The sequence below is a fragment of the Mustela nivalis genome, assembly GCF_964662115.1.
Source record: "Mustela nivalis genome assembly, chromosome: 2".
Classification (NCBI taxonomy): domain Eukaryota; kingdom Metazoa; phylum Chordata; class Mammalia; order Carnivora; family Mustelidae; genus Mustela; species Mustela nivalis.
Genome location: NC_139021.1, coordinates 158,006,775 through 158,029,811, shown reverse-complemented (window position 1 = coordinate 158,029,811; position 23,037 = coordinate 158,006,775). Strand labels below are relative to the sequence as shown.

Sequence of the window (23,037 nt, the reverse complement as noted above, 5' to 3'; positions counted from 1 at the left end):
AGGAAATCTTAATCTGTTTCCCATCTATAGGTTTGTCTTTTATGGACACTTTCTTTAATTGGATTATATAATAGTCTCTTGCATCTGACTTCTTTCACCTACCATGTTTTTGAAGTTTATCCATGTTGTAGCATATAAAAGTAGCTCATTCCTTTTTATTGCTGAATAGTATTCCAGCGTATGGCTATATATCCCATTTTGCTTTTCCATTTACCAGATGATGGACATCTGCATTGTTTCTACTTTTGGGCTTTGATAAATAATACTGCTGTAAACATTCACTTATAAGTCTTTCTGTGGATATTTGCTTTTTTTTTTTCCTCCTAGGAAGATACCTAGGAGGGGTGTAGAGTTGCTAATTCATATGGTAAGTTTGTTTATTTTTTAACAACTGCCAACTATTTTCCTAGGTAGCTCTACCATTTTACATTTTCACTAGAAATGTGTAAGGATTCTAGTTTTTCTACATCTCTGGAAACACTTTAATGTCTGCTGATTATAACCATTATAGTGAGTTTGAAGTAGCATCTTAATATGGCTTTAATTAGCACTTCCTTAATGACAAATGATGTTGTGTGTCTTTTCATGTGCTTATCAGCCATTCTTATATCTTCTTTGGTGAAATGTCCACTCAAATCTTCTGCCCTTTTAAGTGAGTTACCTTATTGAGTTATAAAAGTTTTAAATATATTCTGGATACAAGTCCTTTGTCAAATATATGATTTGCAAAGATTTTCTCCAGTCTATAACTTCTCTTTGCACTTTCTTTATGGCATCTTTTGAAGTACAGAAGTTTTAAATTTTGATAAAGTTCAATTTATCAGTTTTTCATTTTATGGATTATCATTTCCTTGCTTAACTCTAAACCACAAAATTTTTTTTCTATATTTTCCTGTTAAAGTTTTATAGTTTTTGCTTTCACATTTGGGTATAAGATCCATTACAAGTTAATTTTGAATATGTTATGAAGTTTGAGTCTAAATTCATCTCTTAGCATGTGGATATCAGGTTGTCTCAACACTATTTAAAAGACTATACAATGTAAAAAAAGACTATACAATATCCCTATTGTATTCTCTTAACACTTTTGTCAAAGTAAACCAAAACTGGATTTATCTCTGGACTCCTAATTCTGTGCCACTGATCAGTACGTCTGTCCTTAGACTAGCACTACCTTGTCTTACATATAATGGCTTTGTAATGAGTTTTGAAATTGGGAAATATAAATCCTCCAACTTTGTTCTCTTTTAAAATTGTTTTGGCTATCCTAGGTGTTTGCATTTCCACACAGCATTTAATTTCCTCAACAAAACCTGCTGGAATTTTAATAGAGATAACATTGAATCTATAGATCATTTGGGGGAGAACTGCCATCTTAAGAATATTAAGTCTTCCTGTCTACGAACATAGATTATCTCCCCATTTACTCAACTTTTAATTTCAACAATGTTTTCTAGTTTAGTGAACAAGTTTTGCACTTTTTTGATGAAATTTAATCTTAAGTATTTTTTCTTTTTCATGCAATTATGAACGGAATTATTTTATTAATTTCATTTATGTATTGTGCATTGCTGGTATTTAGAAATACAGTTAATTTTATATATTGATCTTTTATCCTTCAGACTAGCTGAATGTGTTTTTTAGATCTTGTGTTTTTTCATCCCATGTGTGTGAGTTGTTTAAGGTTTTCTATATACAGGTTATATTGTCTGAGAATAAAGACTGTTTTACTTCTTTCTATCCAATTTAGATATTTTTTATTTATTTCGTGTCTGACTACACTGGCTAGAATCTCTAACATAAATGTTGAAGATAAGTGCAAGAGTACACATTCCTGCTTGTTCACAGTCTTGGGGAGAAAACATTAAATATTTCACTACAACGTATGATGTTTTACCATTAAGCATTCAGTATTTCATCATTAAATATGTGGGTTTTTCTAGGCTACTATTTATCAGATTGAAAAATTTCAAATATTGTTGAGAATATTTATCAGGAATGAGTGTTGTATTTTGTCAAATGCCTCTTTTTTGTACCTGTTGAGGTGATACTGTATTTTAGGTCAGACATTAATATGATATTTTACATTAGTTGGGTTTTTATATTAAATCAGTCTTGTGTATTCCCCTTGGCGATTGTATTGTAATACTTCTTATATATTGCTGAATTCAATCTGTAACTATTTTGCTGGGAATTTTTGAATTTATATTTATGAGAAACATTCATCCTTAATTTTCTTTTCTTATAATATCTTTGTCTGACTTTGGTATCAGGGGAATATTGGCCTCATAAAATGAATTCAGAAGTGTTTCTTTTTCCTCCATTTTCTGGAAGAGTTTATGAAGGATTGGTATTATTTCTTCCTCAAATATTTGATAGAATTCACCAATTAATCCATCGAGATCTGGGCTTTCTTCATGAAAATATTATTAATGATTAACTCAAAGTCTTCTGTTGTTATAAGCCTATACAGATTTTCTGTTTCTTTTTGGGTTGGTTTTAATAATTTGTATCTTTCTTGAAAATTTTTCATTTTATGTAAGTTGTCTAAATTAATGGCAGTACGTTGTTCATAGTAGTCCCTTATCTTTTTAATTACTGTGAGGTCCTTGGTGTCGTTTCTTCTTTCATTCCTAATTTTGGTAGTCTGTGACTTCTCTCTTTTGTTTCTTGGTCAGTCTAGATAGTATGTCAGTTGTGTTGATCTTTTCAAAGAACCAACTTTTGCTCTTACTGATTTTCTCTTATCTTTTTAATATCATTAATTTCTACTCTAATTTTTATTGTCTTGTTCCTTCTTGGTTTGGGTTTAGTTTTCTCTTTTTTTTTTTCTGCTTTCTTAAGATAGAAGCTTAGGTTATTAATTTGAGATCATTCTTTTTTTCTAATATGGGAGTCTTTTTTTCTCCTAAACAACAAAAATTTATTTTCTCTCTGTTCTGGAAGCCCATAGTCCAGGATCAGCAAGTATAAGCAGATCTGGTTTCTTCTGAGACTTTTCTTCTTGGTTTTCAGAGGGCCAAATTTTCACTCTTTGTTTCTCTAATTTTTTAAAACACTTTTTAGGAACAGTTTTAGGTTTACAGAAAATTTGAAAGAAAGGTAGACATATTTTTAATTCGTGAACCTACAATAATGCATCATAATCACCCTAAGTCTGTAGTTTATATTATGGTTCACTTTAGTGTGAATATATTGTGGATTTGGACAAATATACAATGATATATATCCCCACTATGGTGTTATAAAAGTGTTTTTACTGTCCTAAAAATCCTCTGTGATCCATCTGTTTATCCCTCCTTCCTGTCCCTAAACTTTGCCAACCATTACTCTTTCACTCTGTTCCTAATTTTGTTTTTCCTGGAATGTCAAATAGTTGGAATTATACAGTATGTAGCCTTTACAGATTAGCTTTTTTCACTTACTGGTAAACATTTAAGGTTCTTCCATACCTTTTCATGGCTTGTTACCTCATTTCTTTTTAGTGCTGAATAATAATCCTTTGTGTAGATGTACCACAGTTCATTTATCCACTCATCTACTGAAGGACATCTTCATTCTTCCAAGTTGTGACAATTATGAATACAGCTGCCTGTAAATTCATGTGTAGTCAAAAGTGAGGACATAAGATTTCAGCTCCCTTGCATAAATAACAGGGAGTACAATTGCTGCATCATATAGTAAGAATATGTTTTGTTTTGTAAGAAATCACCAAATTCTTCCAAAGTGACCATATTATTTTTCATTCCTGCCAGCAATGAATGAACATTCCTCTTGCCCCACATTCTACCTAGCTTTTGGTGCTACCAGTGTTAACAAATTTTGCCCATTCAAATAGGTATGTAGTGGTGATTAATTGCTGTGTTTTTTGTTGTTGTTGCTATTTTTTAAAGATTTTTTAAAAATTTATTTACTTGAGAGAGAGAGAGAGTAAGTGAGAAAGAGCATGAGCAGAGGGGGATGCATAGAGGGAGAAACAGACTCTACTGAGCTGAGAGCCCGATTGGTACTTGATCCCAAGACCCAGGGATCATGATCTGAGCTGAAGGCAGATGCCCAAACAGCCACCCAGGCATCCTTAATTGTTGTTTTAATTTGCATTTCCCTGATAACATATGTGGAACATCTTCTCATTTTTTTAATCTTTTCATATTTTTATTTGCCATCTGTGTATCTCATTTAGTGAGGTATCTACTGAAATCTTTGTCCCATTTTTAAATCAGGTTGCTTGTTTCTAAATTTTAAGAGATCTCTGTGTATTTTAGGTAACAGTTGTTTATCAGATATATCTTTTGCAAGTATTTTCTCCCAGTTTGTGACTTGTCTTCTCATTCTCATAACATTGTCTTTTGCAGAGCAAGTGTTTTTAATTTTAATGAAGTCCAGTTCATCAATTATTTCTTTCATGGATTGTGCCTTTGGTGTCATCCCATATGTTTTTACACATTATACTTTCATTTTAATTTTATTAAAAATATTTTCTAATTCCCCTTGTGATTCTTTTTTGACTCATGGATTATTTAACTTCCAAATATTTATAGATTCTCAAATTTCTTTCTGTTGAATTCTCTTTTAATTCTGTTGTAGTCAGGGCACATACATTATATAATTTAATCTTTTTAAATAGATGAGACTTGTTTTATATCTTACCATATGGTGTGTCCTGAAGGACATTCTATATGCACTAAAAAAAAGTAATGAATTTTCTACTGTTGTTGGGTGGAGTGTTGTATAGATATCAATCAGGTCAAGTTGGCTGATAGTGTTTTTCATGTTTTCTATATGCTAATTTTCTGGCTAGTTGCTCTATTAGTTACTGAGAATGTCTAGTTGCTCTATTAGTTACTGAGAATGTCTCAAATTATTGCTGGATTTTCTGTTTTTCTCTTCAATTATGCTTTAGGTATTCTGTTGTTGGTATGTCTATGTTTATAGTTGTTATATCTTCCTAAAAATTGTCCCTTTATCATTTAAAAATGCCCTGCATTATCCTAGTAACATTGTTGTCTTAAACATTGTTGCCTTAAAAAGTCTATTTTATCTGGTATTAGTCATTCCAACTCTCTTATGGTTACATGTTTCAATAGCATATCTTCTTCATCCTTTACTTTCAACCTATTTGTGTTTTCACAAAGAATGAAATTTTTTTTATTTGTGTCTTTTATTTTAAAGCCTGTCTCTTTAGTTGGATCTTAGATTTTTATTCAACCTGAAAACTTCTGCTTTTAATTGGAGTGTTCAATCCATTTACATTTAATGTAATTGTTGATATGGTTGAATTTATATTTACCATCATGGTGTTTTCCATTTATTTCATTTTTTATTCCTGTTTCTCCTGTACTACCTTTTTATTCAGAGAAGATATTATCTAAAATATTACTTTAATTTCTTTGTTTTTATTTATTTTTTTATTTTCATAGTAGTTTCTTATTGTAACACATCAGAACTCATTAATATCTACTTTAGAATAATACTAACTTAATTCCAGGTAACTACAGAAACTTTGCTCTGATAGAATTCAATTTCCCCCTCCTTTGCATCTTTATTATTCTAAATATTACATCTTCATGTATCATAAGCCCAATAACACAGTTTTATAATTTCTGTTTAATGTAACTGCTATTTAAATTAGTTAAGAAAAGAGTAATGGATATTTTCAACTGTCTTTTATATTTACTTATGTAGTTGCCATTACTGGTGTTCTCTATTCCTTTGTGTCATTTTGAGTCACCATCTGGTATCATTTCCTTTCAACCTGAAAGTGTCCATTTTTCATTTCTTGTAAGGCAGATTTTCTCACATCAAATTCTGTCCTTTGTTTTTCTGGTTAAGGTTTAAACTGCGCTTTCAGTTTTGAAGGATAGATTGCTACATATAGAATTCTTGGCTGACTTTTTTTTTTTTTATTTAGCATTTTGAGTATGTCATCCTACAGTCTTCTGGCCTCCATTATTTCTGGTAGAAATTCAGCTGATAATTTCCTTGTGTTCTTCTATATGTGAAAAGTCATTTTAGTTCCAAGATTTCCATTTGAAAACTTTTTTTTATAAACTCTGTCTCTTCAATCATACTTTCCTTTAATTTTATATTATTCCTGTTAGTTCTTTGAACATCTTTACAATAGTAGTTTTTAATTCCTTGCCCATGAAGTCTAACATTTGGGTCCCTTAGGAGATAGTTTCTATTGACTGCTTTTTTACTTGTTTATGGATCACACTATCTTATTTCTTTTCATGCTGTGATTTTTGTTCTTGTTGAAAACTATACATTCTAACTAATATGTTGGAACAACTCTGGATTCTGAATCCTCCATCCCAGAAGTTGTTTTGTTGTTTCTTTTTTGTTTGTTTAGCAATTTACATGGAATAACTCTGTAAAGTCTGTCTCTCTTGCATTGTTTAGCTGCTGATGTATCTTAAGTTTTTCTATTTTTTAAAATCATTTCTTAAGACCAGCTTCCTAAATGTTGTCCCTGAGTCAGCATAGCTTAATGGTGAGACAATGTTTGATTAGAGGTTGTGCTTACCTTGCACCAGTAAGGCTTCCATCTTTTGCAAATGGATCTGTGTGTGATTTGGAGAACATATTCCAAATTCAAACAGTTTCTAATTCTCACAGGCTTCTCCTTTCCGGCATGCCTTCTCATGTCTCCTTTATAAATGTGCTGTTTCACAATCATCTGCAAGTACATGGATAGTTAGTGCCCTCTCCAGTCTCTCCAGAGCATACACAGTCTTCCAGACTACAAGGGGTATGCATTTAAATTACAGATCTGCAATAGTGAGGCTGTCCATCTGAGACTGCAGTAACTGAGTTACTTATATTTAATTAGTGGGTCTGGTCACATGCAGAGATGTGTTCCTGCAGGTGTTGGACATTTTACATTGAGGAAACCATGTAGAATATGGTGAAGGGAGTAACATTAACTCCAGATAAACTATTTTTAAGTCAGGAGACACAGTGGTAAAAGCGATATCATATGTGTGAGCTTATCAAGGTCCACTGAGACTGACTTATTCCCTAAATCTCCCTGTTAAATTTCTTGAAAGTCTGCTGCACTACCAGTATCAAAATCTTAAGGTATCCAGGTATTGGCCTTACCTAGAGCACATGCTTAATTCCAAATCAAGTTAGCTCCCTCCAGCAGTGGAGTTGCTGGTTTTTAGGACTTTCTTTGTTCTTTTAGAACTACCAAGTTAATAGAAACTGAGAGAGTGTGTTGTGCTCTAAATTATTTCACCCGGCCACTTTGTTATTGAACATGAAGACTTTTTTCTTTTTGATACAATGGCCATCTTTATAAAGCTGTCCTTTGTTACCATTTGTATCAGTTTCCTAAGCCTGTTCATAAAAAATTACTGTAAGCTCAGTGGTATAAAACAACAGAAATGTATTCTCTCACAGTTCAGGGAACCAGAAGCCAGAAATCAGAGCATTGCCAGTATTGATTCCTTCTGGAGACTCTAAGGGAGAATCTATTCTGTCTCTTTCTTAGCTTTTAGTAGCTACTGCCAGCAATCCTTGGCATAGCAGCAACCCTCCAATCTTTGCCTCTTTCAACACATGGCCCTCTTCCCAGTGTGTCTGTGTACCTGAATTTCCCTCTCCATTCATTCTTTTTCTTTTTTTTTTTTTTTTTTTTTAGATTTTATTTATCTATTTATTTGACACAGAGAGAGAGAGAGAGACAGAGAGACAGGTAGGCAGAGAAGCAGGCAGAGGGAGAGCGAGAAGCAGGCTCCCTGCTGAGCAGAGAGCCTGACACGGGGCTCCATCCCAGGACCCTGAAATCATGACCTGAGCCAAAGGCAGAGGCTTAACCCACTGAGCCACCCAAGCGCCCCCCGCCATTCATTCTTTTATAAAGACACCAGTCACTGGATTTAGGGCATGCCCTAATCCCATATGACCTCATCTTAACTACATCTTCAAAGACTATTTCCAAATAAGGTCACATCTGAAGTTACAGGTAGATGTGAACTTTGGGGGACACTATTCAGTCCAGTAGAGCATTCTTATAAAGTATCACCCAAAAATCAGCACGATCCCTGTGTTGTGGATTAGGTGATCTTATATGAAGATTGTTTGAAAATGATTAGAAAGCTACAGTGGCATTTAACTTTTTGTTATGATAGTTCTTCAAGTTAAACTAGCTTACACTCTCTTTTTGGTTATTTTATTCACCTTGTTAAGAGAAAAGAAGAAAGTCTGTGGACAGGAAAGGGTTGGCAGAGTCTTACCCTTCTCAACTCTGACTTGCATGTCTGCTTTTAATCTAGAGCCAAATAACTATCGAACCATGCATGGCCGGGCGGTAAATGGCAGCCAGTTGGGAAAGGATTACATCCAGCTGAAGAGCCTGTTGCAACCCATCCGGATTTACTCCAGAGCCAGTTTGTATGGCCCTAATATTGGGCGGCCCAGGAAGAACGTCATTGCCCTCCTAGATGGGTAGGTCATATTTTTTAGCAGTTCTTGTAAGACTGTTCATAAATATAATGAATTAATGTATTTGTACTTTTCCAAGTTATTTGTGGTATTAAGAAGGATGGAGAGACTTTTTTCATAGTAACTTCCCCAGCTCTAAATCAGTGATTCTCCATCAAACAGCAGAAGAATTTTGCATCTCTCCAGGCTTTCCATAGTCAGCAGAAGGTAATGGGACTGGGGAAGGATGTCACAATCTCCTGGGCAGGCAGGAGGGGATTACATTGTCTTAAAAAGCGCATGTAATTATAGCATTTCATCACATTTTTATTTTTAAAAAGTCAAAATATTATTACTTTTTTCTTATGACCACTTATAGAGAATAAAGCTTGACAAAACCCTGGCCAATATAGCTGGATTAAAAAGTTTGGAAAAACTAATGCTACTTGTAGATGAAAGCATTACTTAACTGATAGATTCATTAGAAGATATCCTAGGGAATTGTTACCATGTTTAATTGATTTTGACTGAATCTAATAATCATCTTTAAGCACTGGCTATGGATGAGTCACTATGTTAAATGTTCTATGCCCAGTCCTATTGCTGGGCCAACCCAGATCGAATCCAAGCAAGTTAGATTCAGTTATACAGGGTGGGAGGGAACATCTGAGGGAATGGTGGGAGGTAGGCTGAAATTGAATGTTGAATCCAGGACCTAAAGTGGAGATGTGACTGGAGCAGAAAGGGTCAGAACTATGATGTTGGGAGAGTCAGAAGTTCCCCTGGAGTATAGAGTATGCACCAAGGTGCACCTGTTATGTGCAATCCTATCATACTCTTAGATAGCTATAGTTATTCCTGAAAAATTGAAAGATGAGTACCACTGAAGTGCACATTCCAAATGAGATTAGATAAATGTTATACAAGTACAAACAGAAATTATCAGGGGAGAGAAACCTTGGCCAACCTCTAAGATGGCCCTTGTGACTTGATGTCTCTTTAACTCTACCCTCCCTTTTGTGGTAGCTTAGTCTTAATCTAAGGCAATGAACATAGCAGACTTCACTGAAGGTTTGGGAAGGCACATGGATTAACACTGTAACAACATTAACAATCCAACATTTAATTTTAGGCATTTTCCTTTTTACAAAGTATCCCTAAGCCCTTAGTTCAGCTTCTGTCCTTTCCCCCCACCTTTTTCATTTCTTCCCTTCTCTCTCAGGAGGAACTTCCCCTTTTTTTACACAGCAATTTCATGACCTTGGTCTTATCCACAAATGCAGCTCTTAGTTTCCTTTTGCATACTTTCACTGAACTTTGAAATTAGTGTGTGTGTGTGTGTGTGTGTGTGTGTGTGTGTGTGTGTGTGTGATGGAGAAGGAGAGACTGATTTCATTTTATGTGTTACAATTAAGGGATAAGAACCACATGCATAGAACTTTATTAATACATAGTTCATAATACGTAATAAAGCAGGGCCAGTAACTATCTTTTTAACCCATGTAGTTATTCTTTTGGATTGTCCTTTTTCTTTAATGATTTGATCAGTGTATTGTCATGGAAGTGACAATGCCCTCTCAGTAACATGACCTACAGGGTTAATCATTTATTCATCCTACAAATGTTTCTTGAGTTAACTGCAATGTTCTGGTATTACATTAGGAACTAGGATTGTAATAATAAACAAAAACAGATACTTTCTCTGCCCTCATGGAGCATGCAAAATGATGAGACATAGACATTAATTAACTGATCTTAAAACTAGAACAATACCAAGGAAAGTTACATGGTTCTATGAATGACTATAAGGGGTGGCATTTGATTAAGTTAGGAGGTCATGGAGTATATGTGGGTTCCACTTCCTCATACATCCAAAAACCAATAGGACTCAAGAGACTAGAGAAAATCACTTAGGGAAAGGGATGGTACTGATGAGCACTTTTTAAAATTTTATGTGTTAGAAAAAAATGGAGATTTAACTTTCTTAATGTGATTTTACTAAATTTATAGTGAATTCTAACTTGAAACACATAAATATTCCCAGCAACTCAACCAACAATAACAAAAATGTCAGCACTCTAAATTACCAGCTCTGTAGTATCTTCCAGTACTCCTGGTTATACAGACATAATTTTACATAGTTATGATCATTCTATATGCATCATTTTGAGTTCTGCATTTTTAACTCATTGCTTTATATTGCCCTTTTTAATTTCTACATAGTTCTCATATTTGTCATTCTTAATAGCAATAAGATATCCCATTGCATTAATGTACCGAAGTCTGCTTAAACGTTCCCTCACTGTTGGGCATTTGGGCTGTTTCCAGTTTTTGTCTGTAATATATAGTACAGCTATAAACATCTTTATACAAATAGGTTTTTTATTTCTTTTGAATTATATCCTTGGGCTATGTTCCAAAAAGTTTCTGGGTCAAAGAACATGGTAATTTTTATGGCTTTTTTATTTGTTGCCAAATTTCTTTTCAGAACAACTTCACCAGGTTGTAGGGCAGCAATGTATTAGTACATCTTATCCCCCAATACCCCACAGCAGTGATTATAGTCATTTTTAAAAATTTACTCTATTTTAATTAATGCAAGACTGTGTCTCTATTTAAATTTGAATTCTGTTAACTATGGGAGGAATTGAACATCTTCCAAAACCTTATGTTGTCTCCTTTCCCCCATCCCAGGTTTGGTTAATAACACTATAACCATTTTGCCTGAGGTGCAGACCAGGAGGCCATTTTACATTCATTCCTCTCCTTTTTCACATAGTCCATTAGTTAATTATTAACTTCTGTTATTTCTGACTTCTTAGTATCACTCACATCCCATCTTCTTTTCAATTTTATTTTAGACCTTATCCTTCTTCTTCCTGAATGGTTTCTCTATATCTAGTGTCAGACTCTAATAATTTCTCCATATAGATTTTCTGAGTAGTTTTTTTAAAAAAAATACAACATGAGGTCAGATCTCTCTTGCTTGAAGTCTGGATGCTTTCACAAGCACCCCGGCCTATAGGGTCCAGTGACTGCCTCACTTTGCAGCTAGCAATCAGCTATACCTCTCTGCACAGCCTGCCCTTAGCTACATCAAAGTACATGTAAATTTTGGGAGAGGTTATACACATTTTACCTTTGCCCCTTTTTATTTTGTGTCATTTTCTTTGGAATGTCACTCTCCTCTCATTTTTCCTCCTTCCAATAAGTGTTCTCTGACATTCTCAGGCAGGACTTTTTATCATCTCCTCTGTCCTTATAATAGCATTTTGTTTTTTGTATTCTTTTTGTTAGCACTTATCAAATTACTGATAAATTATTTATTTACATATCTGCCTTCCCTGGTAGACTGTGCACTAGGACCAGGACCTAGTCTGTTTATTCATTTAGCCTCAGAACCTATGAATATAGTAGGTGTGTTATAAATGCTTGTTGAATGAATACTGTCTTATTCAACAGATGGTTCTAAATTCCTTGATTTGAATGTGATCAGTATGCACAAATATGATTGTGAAGCATTGAAAATCATTATATAGTGATTTAAGGAATTTGTGGTAATTTATGTAAATCATTATATTTAGTTTCAGTTTTAGAGAACTAAGCTTTTTTACTTAGGCAGTTATAGGACTAAACAGAATTACCTTCCCAATTAGGATATAACTCCAGTTTGACAGAGATGGAATCTTCATGTTTATTTCTTCAGGACTAGCATATTGGAAGTACCTAATAAAATGCTTGTTTTATTATTTTCATTTCCTCATTTGTGAACTGGCCATTTTAGACAGTGATTTTTTTTAAAAAGATTTTATTTATTTATTTGTCAGAGAGAGAGAGTGTGTGTGTAAGCAAGAAGGCAGCAGGCAGAGGGAGAAGCAGGCTCCCTGATGAGCAAGGAGCCCAATGTAGGACTCTATCCCAGGACACTGGGATCATGACCTGAGCTGAAGGCAGATGCTTAATGACCTGAGCCATGCCTGGCTCAGTAGTCAGTGAGGTTTTTTTAATCTAAAAGGGTAAGAATTGGTAAATAATTGGTTTTTAGTGTTACATCAGTTTTCTGTTTTTCTTTTGTAATCTTGTACACATCATCTATATAATGACAATTTTATCTTAATCTGTTGCTTTTCTTATTACTTTGAAACATGTTTTTATTGTTTCAGACGTTCATTTTTATTAAAATTGTTCTTGTCTGCGTTCTTATTGATAGTCTTTTCAGTTTCTTCCCTTACACATTTCGTTTCCATCTAGGCTTCCTAAAGTTTAAATTTTCGGTGTTAGGCTCTTTTAAGTTATTTGGAGTTTGTTGCTGTATCTGCTATAGAGTAAGGAGCTAATCTATTTTTGCCAATATGGCATGTCAAGAAAAACAGCAATTCATGGAAAGTGTGTTTATTGGGCCTTTTTTCAGGCCTTTACATCCTAGTGAGATGACTACTAAATTTCCTCTCAATAAATATTTATTGAACACCTACTTTGTATTTGAGTAGAGAGAAGAAAATTGTAGAGACTCTAGGTAGGTAGAGATTCTAGGTCATGTTTGTCAATGTCCTGAATAAGAACTAAGCGTAAAGCATTTGAGGAATAGAAGAATGGGGAGTACAGTGAGCAAAAAGAGAATGGTAGAAGGTGAGAACACACAGATGGGCTAGGACAGGATCATTACTGGACTATGTATACCATGGTAAAGAAGTTGTGTATTTATTTTATAAGCAATGGAAAGCCACTACAGAGTTTTTGTAAGAGCAGTGACATATACTAAAGTCTGCTCTATTCCCTGTGCCAAATAGGTTTCAGAGTGCAAAAGTAAGGGATCAAAAGAGCTCAGTAAGAATTCCATTTCATTACAAGATGATGGTAGACTGGGTTAAAGTAATGGCAGAGAAGATAAAGAGAAATTAGGGTAGATATGATTTATTGATGGATATCTCAGTAAAGTGGGGGTGAGTTAATAAAGGATGACTTCCTCCTTTTGGACAGTTAATCTCTCTCTTTCAAGGGCCATCACATGCAGAAAAGGGAGCTTTTCAAAAGGAAGTGACGCCAAGATGAACATACTTTCATATTCAGGGAGTACTATCCCTGGAGCAACAAAAGATGGCTTTAAAAAAATATTGGGTGTGTTTCAACTTCAGGAGGCATACCTGAGCACAGGATACCTGAGCACAAGCTCCATTTCCTCTTGGAACTACCATCCCAACTCCTATTAAAAATTGATAAAGAATAAATCCATAATAATAAACTCACAACAGAGGGATCATAAGCAGATGAGAGATTTTTGACAAATTTCTCTAAGAGAGTAAGCAGATGGAAGGCCTTTGACAGCTTAAGCAGAGTGAAGAAGTAGCAACCCAGAGAACATAGGCTCTGGGAAAAGATAGCTAGTCCATCTAGAAGATAGCCTCAGAGTCAGGAGGAGTTGGGGTGAGAAAGGGGGACCAAGCCAAGGGGTTTATATAAAAGTTTGTCTGAAGTGGAACTTCTCTTATAGTTCAGCTTTCCCCTCCATCATTTAAGTCATCTACACTGCCCATACAGAGTAAAGATAGCTCAATCTCTCCAACCCAAGATTTAGAAGTTCACCAAAGAAAGTGAAGGGATTGCCTAGGGATAAGCTAGTTCCGCTAAAATGGAGTTGATCCTGCATAGTAAATCACTGAGATAAAGCATATGCCCTAGCCAAAAGGCTGTTTGTGCCCCACGTTACTCCCTCTCTAAAGTGAAGTGTGCTGGTGAACAAGCTCTGCCCACAAAATAGAGATCCCAGTGAAAGGAAAGACTTATCTAAAAAGCCTAAATATTCAACAGCTGAGAAAAATCTGTACCTGCTACCTAGAAGAATCTACTTAGTCTTCACTTGTTAAATATGGATAGCCAAAGATCACAAGACATAAGAAGGAAACCAGTAGCATGAGAAAGAAAACCCAAGATAAATAAATAAAAAAACTGACCCAGAAGAACTATAATTCAAGATCAGAATTTTAAAAATAAAAATGTGAAATTAGTATTATTATAAAGATATGGGAAGATATTGCACTTACCAGATAAAAATACATTTCTATGGAAAAAAAGGTACAAAGAGAATAAAAAGATATTTTTTAAAACTAAACTTAAATTACTGAAATTAAGTCCAGTGAAGTTTAGACAGTGATTTCTTAGGTACATCACTAAAAATATAAGGAAAAAAAGAAAGCATTGATTAATTGGACCTCATCAAAATTAAGAAGTTTTATGTATCGAATGATACTATCAAGAATGTGAACACACAGAATGGGAGAAAATATTTGCAAGTCATATATCTGATAAGTGACTTGTAGCCAAGATATACAGTAAGAACTCTTACAAATTAACAATAAAAAGACACATACCCCATTTTAAAAATGAGCAAAAGGGACTTGAACAGACATTTCTCCAGTGAAGCTATGCAAATGTCCAGTAAACACAAGAATGTATGCTTAGTATCATTAGTCATTAGGGAAATGCAAATCAAAATCACAATGAGATACCACTTCATATCCATTGGAATGGTCAAAATAAAAAAATATAAGCAAGAATAAATATTGGAGAAAAGAAAAAGAATACATATTGGAGAAAACTTGGAGAAATTGGAAATTTCATTCACTGCTGGTGGGACTGTAATATGGTGCAGCTGCTTTAGAAAACAGTCTGGTAGTTACTCAGAAAGTTGAACACGGAGTTACCATTATGATTAGCAATTTGACTCCTAGGTATATACCCAAGAGAAATGAAAATGTATGTTCATAAAAACATGTATAAATATTCATCGTGCATTACTCATAATAGCCAAAAAGTAGGAACAACCCAAATATCCTTAACTGATGAATGGATAAATAAAAAGTGGCATATCCATACATTGGACTATTATTTGACAATAAAAAGAAATGAAATACCAATACAGGTTACAACATGGATGAAGCTTGAAAACGTTACGCTAGCAGAAAGAAGGCAATTGCAAAAGGACCAACATTGTATGATTTCCTTTATATGAAATGAACAGAATAGGCAATCGATAGAGACGAGAAGTAGATTAGTGGTGGGTCAGGGCTGGTGGAGGTTGTGGAGAAATGGGAAGTGACTCTTCATAGATACAGGGTTTCTTTCTGAAATTAAATATTCTAGAATTAGATTGTATTAGTGCTTCCACAACCTTGTAAATAACTATTGAGTTGTACACTTCAAGTGTATATTTAAATAAATTTGTATTGAATCATATCTCCAAAAATCTCTTAAGAGTCCAATAAAATAATTGGAAGAGAAAATCTCCCATACACAGAGCTTTAGACAGGCATAGAAAATTTGAGATAAAATGTTACTAATATAGAGGATCATTTCAAGATACTCAACAGCTATCTCACAGAAGATCCAGATCCAGAAATAAAGAAAATTATGGTTACTGAAAGGAAGGAAAACTTTATCAACCTTTACAATGTAAAACTAAAGAGACAAGTGACAGAAAATAGATGATAGAAATGGAGAGAAGAAATCATATAATGTATGTGGAGTCAGACAATATTGTCTAAACCATTGAAATAATTGATAGGGAAGTGGAGAAATGGGGTCTCAGTTAAGCAAGAACAATGAGTTAACTTTTGGTTAGAAAGACTTATGGTACCGTTTCCTTAAATGTGCTCTGGAGAATATCAGTTTTGCAGAATATTAACATTATGTTGGGGGAGGAGAGATAAAACGTTCCATGGTCTAATAATTCGGAGAAATACTGGGATTCACAAATGTTCTGAAACACTTCCTGACACCTTTACTACATTAGTTTACATTCTGAATCTCCAAGAAGGAGAGTTAGCATGCAGAATTTCTTACATTTATTTGACCAGAGTCTTATTTTCAGAACCATCTTGAGAGACTAGTGTTCCACGAGTATGTCTGGACAACTTGGAATGTGAACCCTGCTTTGGGGGAGGGATGGTGATAGAGCAGACAATAACAAAAGAATTATCATTTGGAGAGTTTGGAATCTGGGTTGCATTAACAGTCTTGTTATCAGTGCACTTGCTTCCATTCTTGCCTTCTCTAATCTATTCACTACTCAGGTATCAGAAAATCTTCTGCAAACATATAATTCACACAACCTAAGTCTCTTGCTAAAGACTCTTAATGACTTTTTATTACTTTTAGAATAAAATTCAATCTCCCTACCATGTCTACAAGGCTCTGCCGTGAATAATCTGACTGCTACCCAGCTCTTCATTCTTATCTTCTTCAGTTTTTTCTTTTTCTCACTTCATTCATGCCTCATTGGCTTAGTATGTGCTAGGCTTCTCTTTACTTGGGGCCTTCACATATGTTCTTCTTTCTAGAGTGTTCTCCCTGCTTGCCACATGGCCAGTTTCTCCTCATCTATCAGAGACTTTCCTTAAGTAATTGATCTAAGTAATTCTTTATCAACACACTCTGTTGGTTCTCTTTTTAGCATTTATCACAGTATAAAACTACATATTTATTGTATGTTTATTTGTTGGTTAAAGACTACAAACTCCGTGAGGGTGGAATGTATGTCTGTTGTATTTACCAGTGTATAAGCAGTGCCAGCAATAAGTCTAATGCATAGCAGGTACTCAAATGTGTTGAATGAAGGAAAAATGTAAAAAAAAAGTTATTCTAACATTCTACAGAGGTGCTAGTGGAATATTCTAACCTGAACCTGTGTTAGAACAGAAAGCTAGACAGGGCCTTTAGCTCCCATGGCAGTCCAAAGAGCTGTGGAAAATATTCTAATCTGGGCAATGAGGATATAAGCAAAAGACAATTAGGCAGCAAAAAATGGCCTCCTCCATCACAGCAGACCACATGATTTATGTTATATGCTCAATGGTCTACCAACCAGAAACAAAATTTTCCTTTTTATACCAAGAATTTCTTTTTTTTTTTTAAAGCAAATTTATTTTATTTTATTATTATCAATATCATTATTTAAAACAAGAGAATGTGTGTGTGGGAATTGGGGGTGGGGGGTTGGGGAGGAGGGGCAAAAAGGGAGAGAGAATCTGAGCAGGCTTCACGCCCAGTGTGAAGCCTGACATAGGGCTCATTCTCAAAGCCCTGAGATCATGACCTGAACTAAAATCAAGAGTTGGACGCTTAACCAAATGAGCCACCCAGGTGCCCCAAGCAAATTTATTTATTTATTTATCTTTCCAGTTTTTTAGATTTTAAATTCAATTAATTAACATATAATGTATTATTTGTTTCAGGGGTACAGGTCTGTGAGATTCATCATTCTTATATCCAGAATTTCTGTCTTTAGTTGTGTCTAATTCCTCTTCTATGTGGAAGACTGATTTTTAGGCTACATTTGTACTTAAAGCATAGATAGAATGAAGGCTGTATGGGTGGATAAGGATGAAAGCTTCTCTATGCTCCTATTACTGGGCTCCCATTATGACTTTTATGGGCCATAAGTATTTTTTACTTCATGAGTCCCCTCCATAAAAACATTAAAACAACAACCTGTTTTCTACTACAGGGAGTAGGATTGGGGGGAAAAATAGCGGGATGGTGAAGAGCATGCACTTTGCAACTAGATGAGATCCAGGACAGTGACTCACTAGGTCATTTTGAGGAATTGTTTAATGCCTGTAAAATTGGTCTTTTCATCTGTCAAGTGGGACTTATTAAATTACTTATTTCTTAGGTTTATTTTAGAGTTAAATGAAATAAAGTGCTCAGCACAATTCCTGGCACGATTGACACATAAAAGAATATCAACCACTATTGTTAAGAAGAACAAGTATATTTCAAAGTTGAAAAGGCAGGTTTTTCCCTTTTTTTGTTTGTTTGTTTTTGCACATAACTTTATGTAGCTTTGCAAGAAGTTTAGAGAATTGAGTGCATATAGGAACTAGAGATTAGCTACAATAACATGCCAGGATAATGAGCAGAATCGCAGCTCTACCTCCTATGTAGAAACCACCACATTCTCATTTGGAGTGGGAAAAATGCACAGCTGGGGACAATTTGGTGTACAGAGTAATTATTACAATGTTATTCCTAATAATTGTTCTGTTTTATTTCAACTGTGAAAGAGTTATATGACTTGACCAAACTATAGGAGGAGAGAACAATTTATTTCTCTTAGTTCATAAGAAAAGAGTTTTCATCTCTGCCTCTAGAGAGGAAAGGCCCCCAGCAGCTGTTTAGTACTCATTAACAAGGAAGCATTGGCTACTTCAAGTCTGCTCCCTAGCTAAGCACTGTGTTAGTGACTACAGCTTTTAAACTTGCTTTCTTCCCGCCCCACCCCCCTGCCCCAGGAAAGAACTTCTTTCCTGATTAGAGAAACAATCTAATTCTTTCCCCAAATCCAAGGTCATCAATTATTCCCATTATGATGAAGATGTTTCTCTCTTCTTCCAATGTCAGAGAAGTCAGATGGGGTTAGAAAGAATATTGGAGGAGACTGGAGTCCTGCGATATAGACTTAGATTTGACACAGATATTCTTCCTCACTTTCTTATTTTTCCATTTATTTTCTCATTATTTTTTCTTCTACTTTCTCTTAGAACCCTACTCTCTCTCCTCCAAGAATGGCCTAGGCACTACTAAATCAAAATCTGTTGAAGGTGTGGCCCATGGCCCTCCTCCTGCATTGGAAGAACCGGGAGAGTTTCTTAAAAATGCAGCATGATTCCTAAGCTCCAGCCTAGACCTACCAAACCAGAATATGGTGAGATGAGACCTAGATTTTGGATTTTGAACAGCAACTCCAAGGAGTTCTTTGCACACCAAAGCATAAGAACCACTGCCCTGTAATATAGGCAGAGCGGGTTTTATTTTTATTTTACAGATCACGGAATGGAGATGCACAGACATTAAATTTTTCCAAACTCACATTTTTTCAGTGCCAACAGTATGCCAGGCAGTAGCCTTACTTCTTCATGCATGTTATCTTGTTAATCTTCACAAGGCCTTGAGAAGTAGGTGCTGTTTCCTCCATTTGAAATGGTTTAGAGAGATTAAACAAGGTACCCAAGGCCACATAGGTAGTAAGCTTTGGAGCCAAGTCCTAAATCAGGTATCTTTCTGACTCCTAGGCCTGTGGTCTTTCTACTGTGTGGTACTATTTTCTTGAATCTTTGTATTTTAACAAAGCCACATGGTCTGGCATACTAGAAAAAATATATATAATCCTTTCCTACCTTAGTTCCACTGTGTTCACGCTCCCAGACTCAGATTCATACCAAGGCTTGAGCTTTTGGAAAGTTTAGTTTTACATGTGAAATTTATCATGACATCTTGATGCATTTTTCCTCCTTCCCATCAGGCTCCACAGCCAGGGCAAATCATATCAGGTCAGTAATACCCTTCTTTGCTTGAATCCAACTCTTAAGGACTTCCTTAGCAGCATTTTAGACTGTCAAGACATGTCTATGATAATACTCCCCTAACCAGCGCCTTCCAGCTCCAGCCATAGCCTTCCAGGTCTGTTTCAACATCGTCTCTCATCATCCTCCACCCCCTGCCATTTGCCTTCATTTTAATCAAACAAACTTGTTTTGTCCTTTATGTATTATTACCTCCCATCTGCCTCCATTTTGTTCCAAACATTTTGTTATAGTCTCTCTCCTTTTAATTCCCCATTAGCAGTAAATAGGCTTCATCCTGGGGGCCAGTTCCAGGTAATAGTGTCTGGTACCCTGATTAGTAGGTCAATTCTAAGGTTAATGAGACAATATTGAGTTCTATTACCAATATCTACCATGGGCTTCAAAAAGGGGGACAGCACTACACACATCACTAATTTGCTATCTCTGCATAGTTAAAACAAGGGCTTTAGACTCAGAAGTGGGTTAGAATTTCAGCTCTGCAACTTATAACCTGGGTGATCTTGAGCACAGTTTCTTTATCTATAAAATGAAAGTGATAATACAACCTTACAGTGTTCTACATTATATAAACCACTTACCAAATGCCTATCAATTAGTATACGGTAGCTAACTTATTTTTTTCTTTCTTATTCAAGATTGCCCTTAAATTAAATCTCATGGATATAAATTTTATTGGCAAGAAAGATTGGTTGAAGAAACTCATCCATCTCAAATTCCATTATATTAAAAACTCTATAAATCTATCAAATTGGAGGAATAATATGGTAGAAGGAAAGCCTAAATAGAGAGCTGCACTAGCAATAAAGTCAATGAACATACAGCCATGCTATTTATCAGCTTACTGCCAATGTAATATTATATATAAATAGGGGTAGGGAGGAAAAAGGGAAGGAAGGGAGTGAAAGGGAGAGGAAGTGAATGAGGGAAAAAGAAAGAGAGAAAGAGAGAGAGAGATTAATAAAATTATCATTTGTTCTATGCAGTACCTAGTATGTATAGCTCAATATAGAACTAGCCATGGAAGAACAAGTGGCTTTGGACCAAATGGATGATGCCTGGCTTGCCATAATTCAAGATGAGTAATTTCCTCACAGGTTTTTCCTAGGCTTTGTGTAGAATGGCTGTCACATCTTATTCATGCTAGTTACATAACCAAAGTTCTCTTTGTGGACAAGAGAAAAAAGATCAACTACCACTCTCTTACTGAAGGTTTTACTCATTTAGAAATCTGGTTCCTTGTGAAGGATTTATCCTCCTTCCTGGAGCAAAATTCAGACTCCAGATTTTAGGGTTGCATTCTGTGGTCCAGAAGTAGAAATCAAACCCCAAAGACCATGAATAAAGATGTGCCTTATTATAAGAGAGAGCCGTGATATGCCCTGGGAGAGAAGGTTCAACAATATTTCAGATACGTCATATGTGCAGGTGGATAACAAAGGAAAGAAATTCTCCCAGATTTGGGATCTCTTGGGGGAGGAAAAGGAACTTACAACGAAAGGGGATATTTTGTTCTTTTCCATAGCAGCAGATTGTCTCCAATGGGAAAGATTCCCCAAAACTGAGAGGTCTGCCTGGCACTGGCGAATTTCCTTTGATACAAGTCTCTGCCCTTTCACTCTCTTACCCTTCTTTGTATGACTGGATGTCAGCATCAGGGCAGACATCTTCTGTTCTCTGGGATAATCATCTGGGATTTCTGTCTTCATAATTCAGGTATAGAGACATCCAGCCTTGGAAAACCAAGATCTTGCCCTTTTTGTTATTCACATCCTGGGTCATCTTTTACTTGCACATTCATAGACCTAAATCTAGGGATTAGAATGGAAGTGGATGGCTGAAAATCCTTGGATAATACAAGACACTAAACGGAATTTCACTTTCCCAGAGGTATTTCACTCCTGACAGCGCTAGTCTGTGTGCGTGTTATTCCACCTTTAAAATTACTGTTGTGGAGCATTCTGCAGCTGTGTTGAAGTTACTCATTTATGTGGTTTGGGCCAGTTTCTGAGAAACAGACAGAATGAGAGAGCAGAAGAATCCATCAATGTTAGATTTGAACAAAGAAAATTATGATATTTTTGGACTTGTTTTCTTCCACGTTGCCAATATAGATATAAAAATAAAGGATAGAAATGATACAGATTACAGGGTAGTTATAGAGAGTCCTAATTTTCAGGGAAGGGGCATGGGAATGGGGAGCATTCCCCAAACTCATTGACTTAAAATGTCTCTTCCTTGGGGTGTTGTCTAATTGTTTTCCTTTATGTGTTATTTCTGTGGTTGTTTTCTCTTCCTCTATATTAGAAAAAATCATGTTAAAGACTTCTGAAAACAGAACATTTGTTCATTTGAGATGAGTTCTTTACACTTCTCAAAAAACAAGGGTATCTTTGGTCATTTTGGTAGAATTTGGAAATGCATATTTTGTTTGACATTATTTGTGAATTAGATTTTTCCTCCTCAGAATAAGTGTAGAAATGCTTCCATATGTTTGAAGTTGGTTTCCTCATTTTACTAAGAGGGAAAAAAGAAGAATGTAGTTTATAGTGATTTTCATGTGAATACATATTTAATAATGCTGTTTCCTCAAAGCTAAAGCAGCTTTTCTCCTGCTTCAATATGCTACCAAAGTTAAGAAGATAACATCATTTGTTTCAAAGTATTAAATTGTAATTGAGATATTTTTAATATAATGAAACTAAACTATATTTTAGTATTTAATTTCTTATCTGAAATAGAATTTTAGGTGAGGATCTGACTTTAATTTTTTTTCCCCAAATAGCCACAAATCACATATCATCATTAAAGAAATGTTTCAGTTTTTCAAATACTAAATTATTTTCCATGTAATAAATTCTTCTATATAACTTTTTAAAAAGTCTATTCCATAGATCTCCTTACCAATTCCTAATCTCTTTAATAGTTCCTAAGATCTCCTTTCTAATTCCTAGGAATGTTTTAATAATTGTGGGTTTTATGGTATATTTTAATATACAGTAGATCAAACAAATGTCCCTTCATTATTCCAATTTTAAAGAATATTCTTGGCTTCTTCTATGTGAATGTTAGAATGATTTTATGAAGTTTCAAAAATATCTACTGGGATTTTTAAAATTAGAATTTCATTAAACCCATAAATTAGTTTAGGGAGAATAATTGATTTTCCTATCCAGGATCACAGTAAGTCTTTTCCTTTATTCAATAGTAAAGTATTTCTCTGAAAACTATAATATTCTATATAAAGGTC

At 34.9% G+C, this 23,037-nt stretch overlaps 1 protein-coding gene across 2 annotated transcripts in view; it reads left to right on the top strand.

Moving 5' to 3' along the window:
- Nucleotides 1-23,037, top strand: part of HPSE2 (heparanase 2 (inactive)) — a 713,430-nt gene that overhangs the window by 458,384 nt on the left and 232,009 nt on the right. For both annotated transcript variants that reach the window (XM_082722259.1, XM_082722258.1), the window contains one exon: nt 8,280-8,451. In XM_082722259.1, the coding sequence (XP_082578385.1) occupies nt 8,280-8,451 (172 nt within the window). The remainder of the gene's footprint in view (nt 1-8,279; nt 8,452-23,037) is intronic.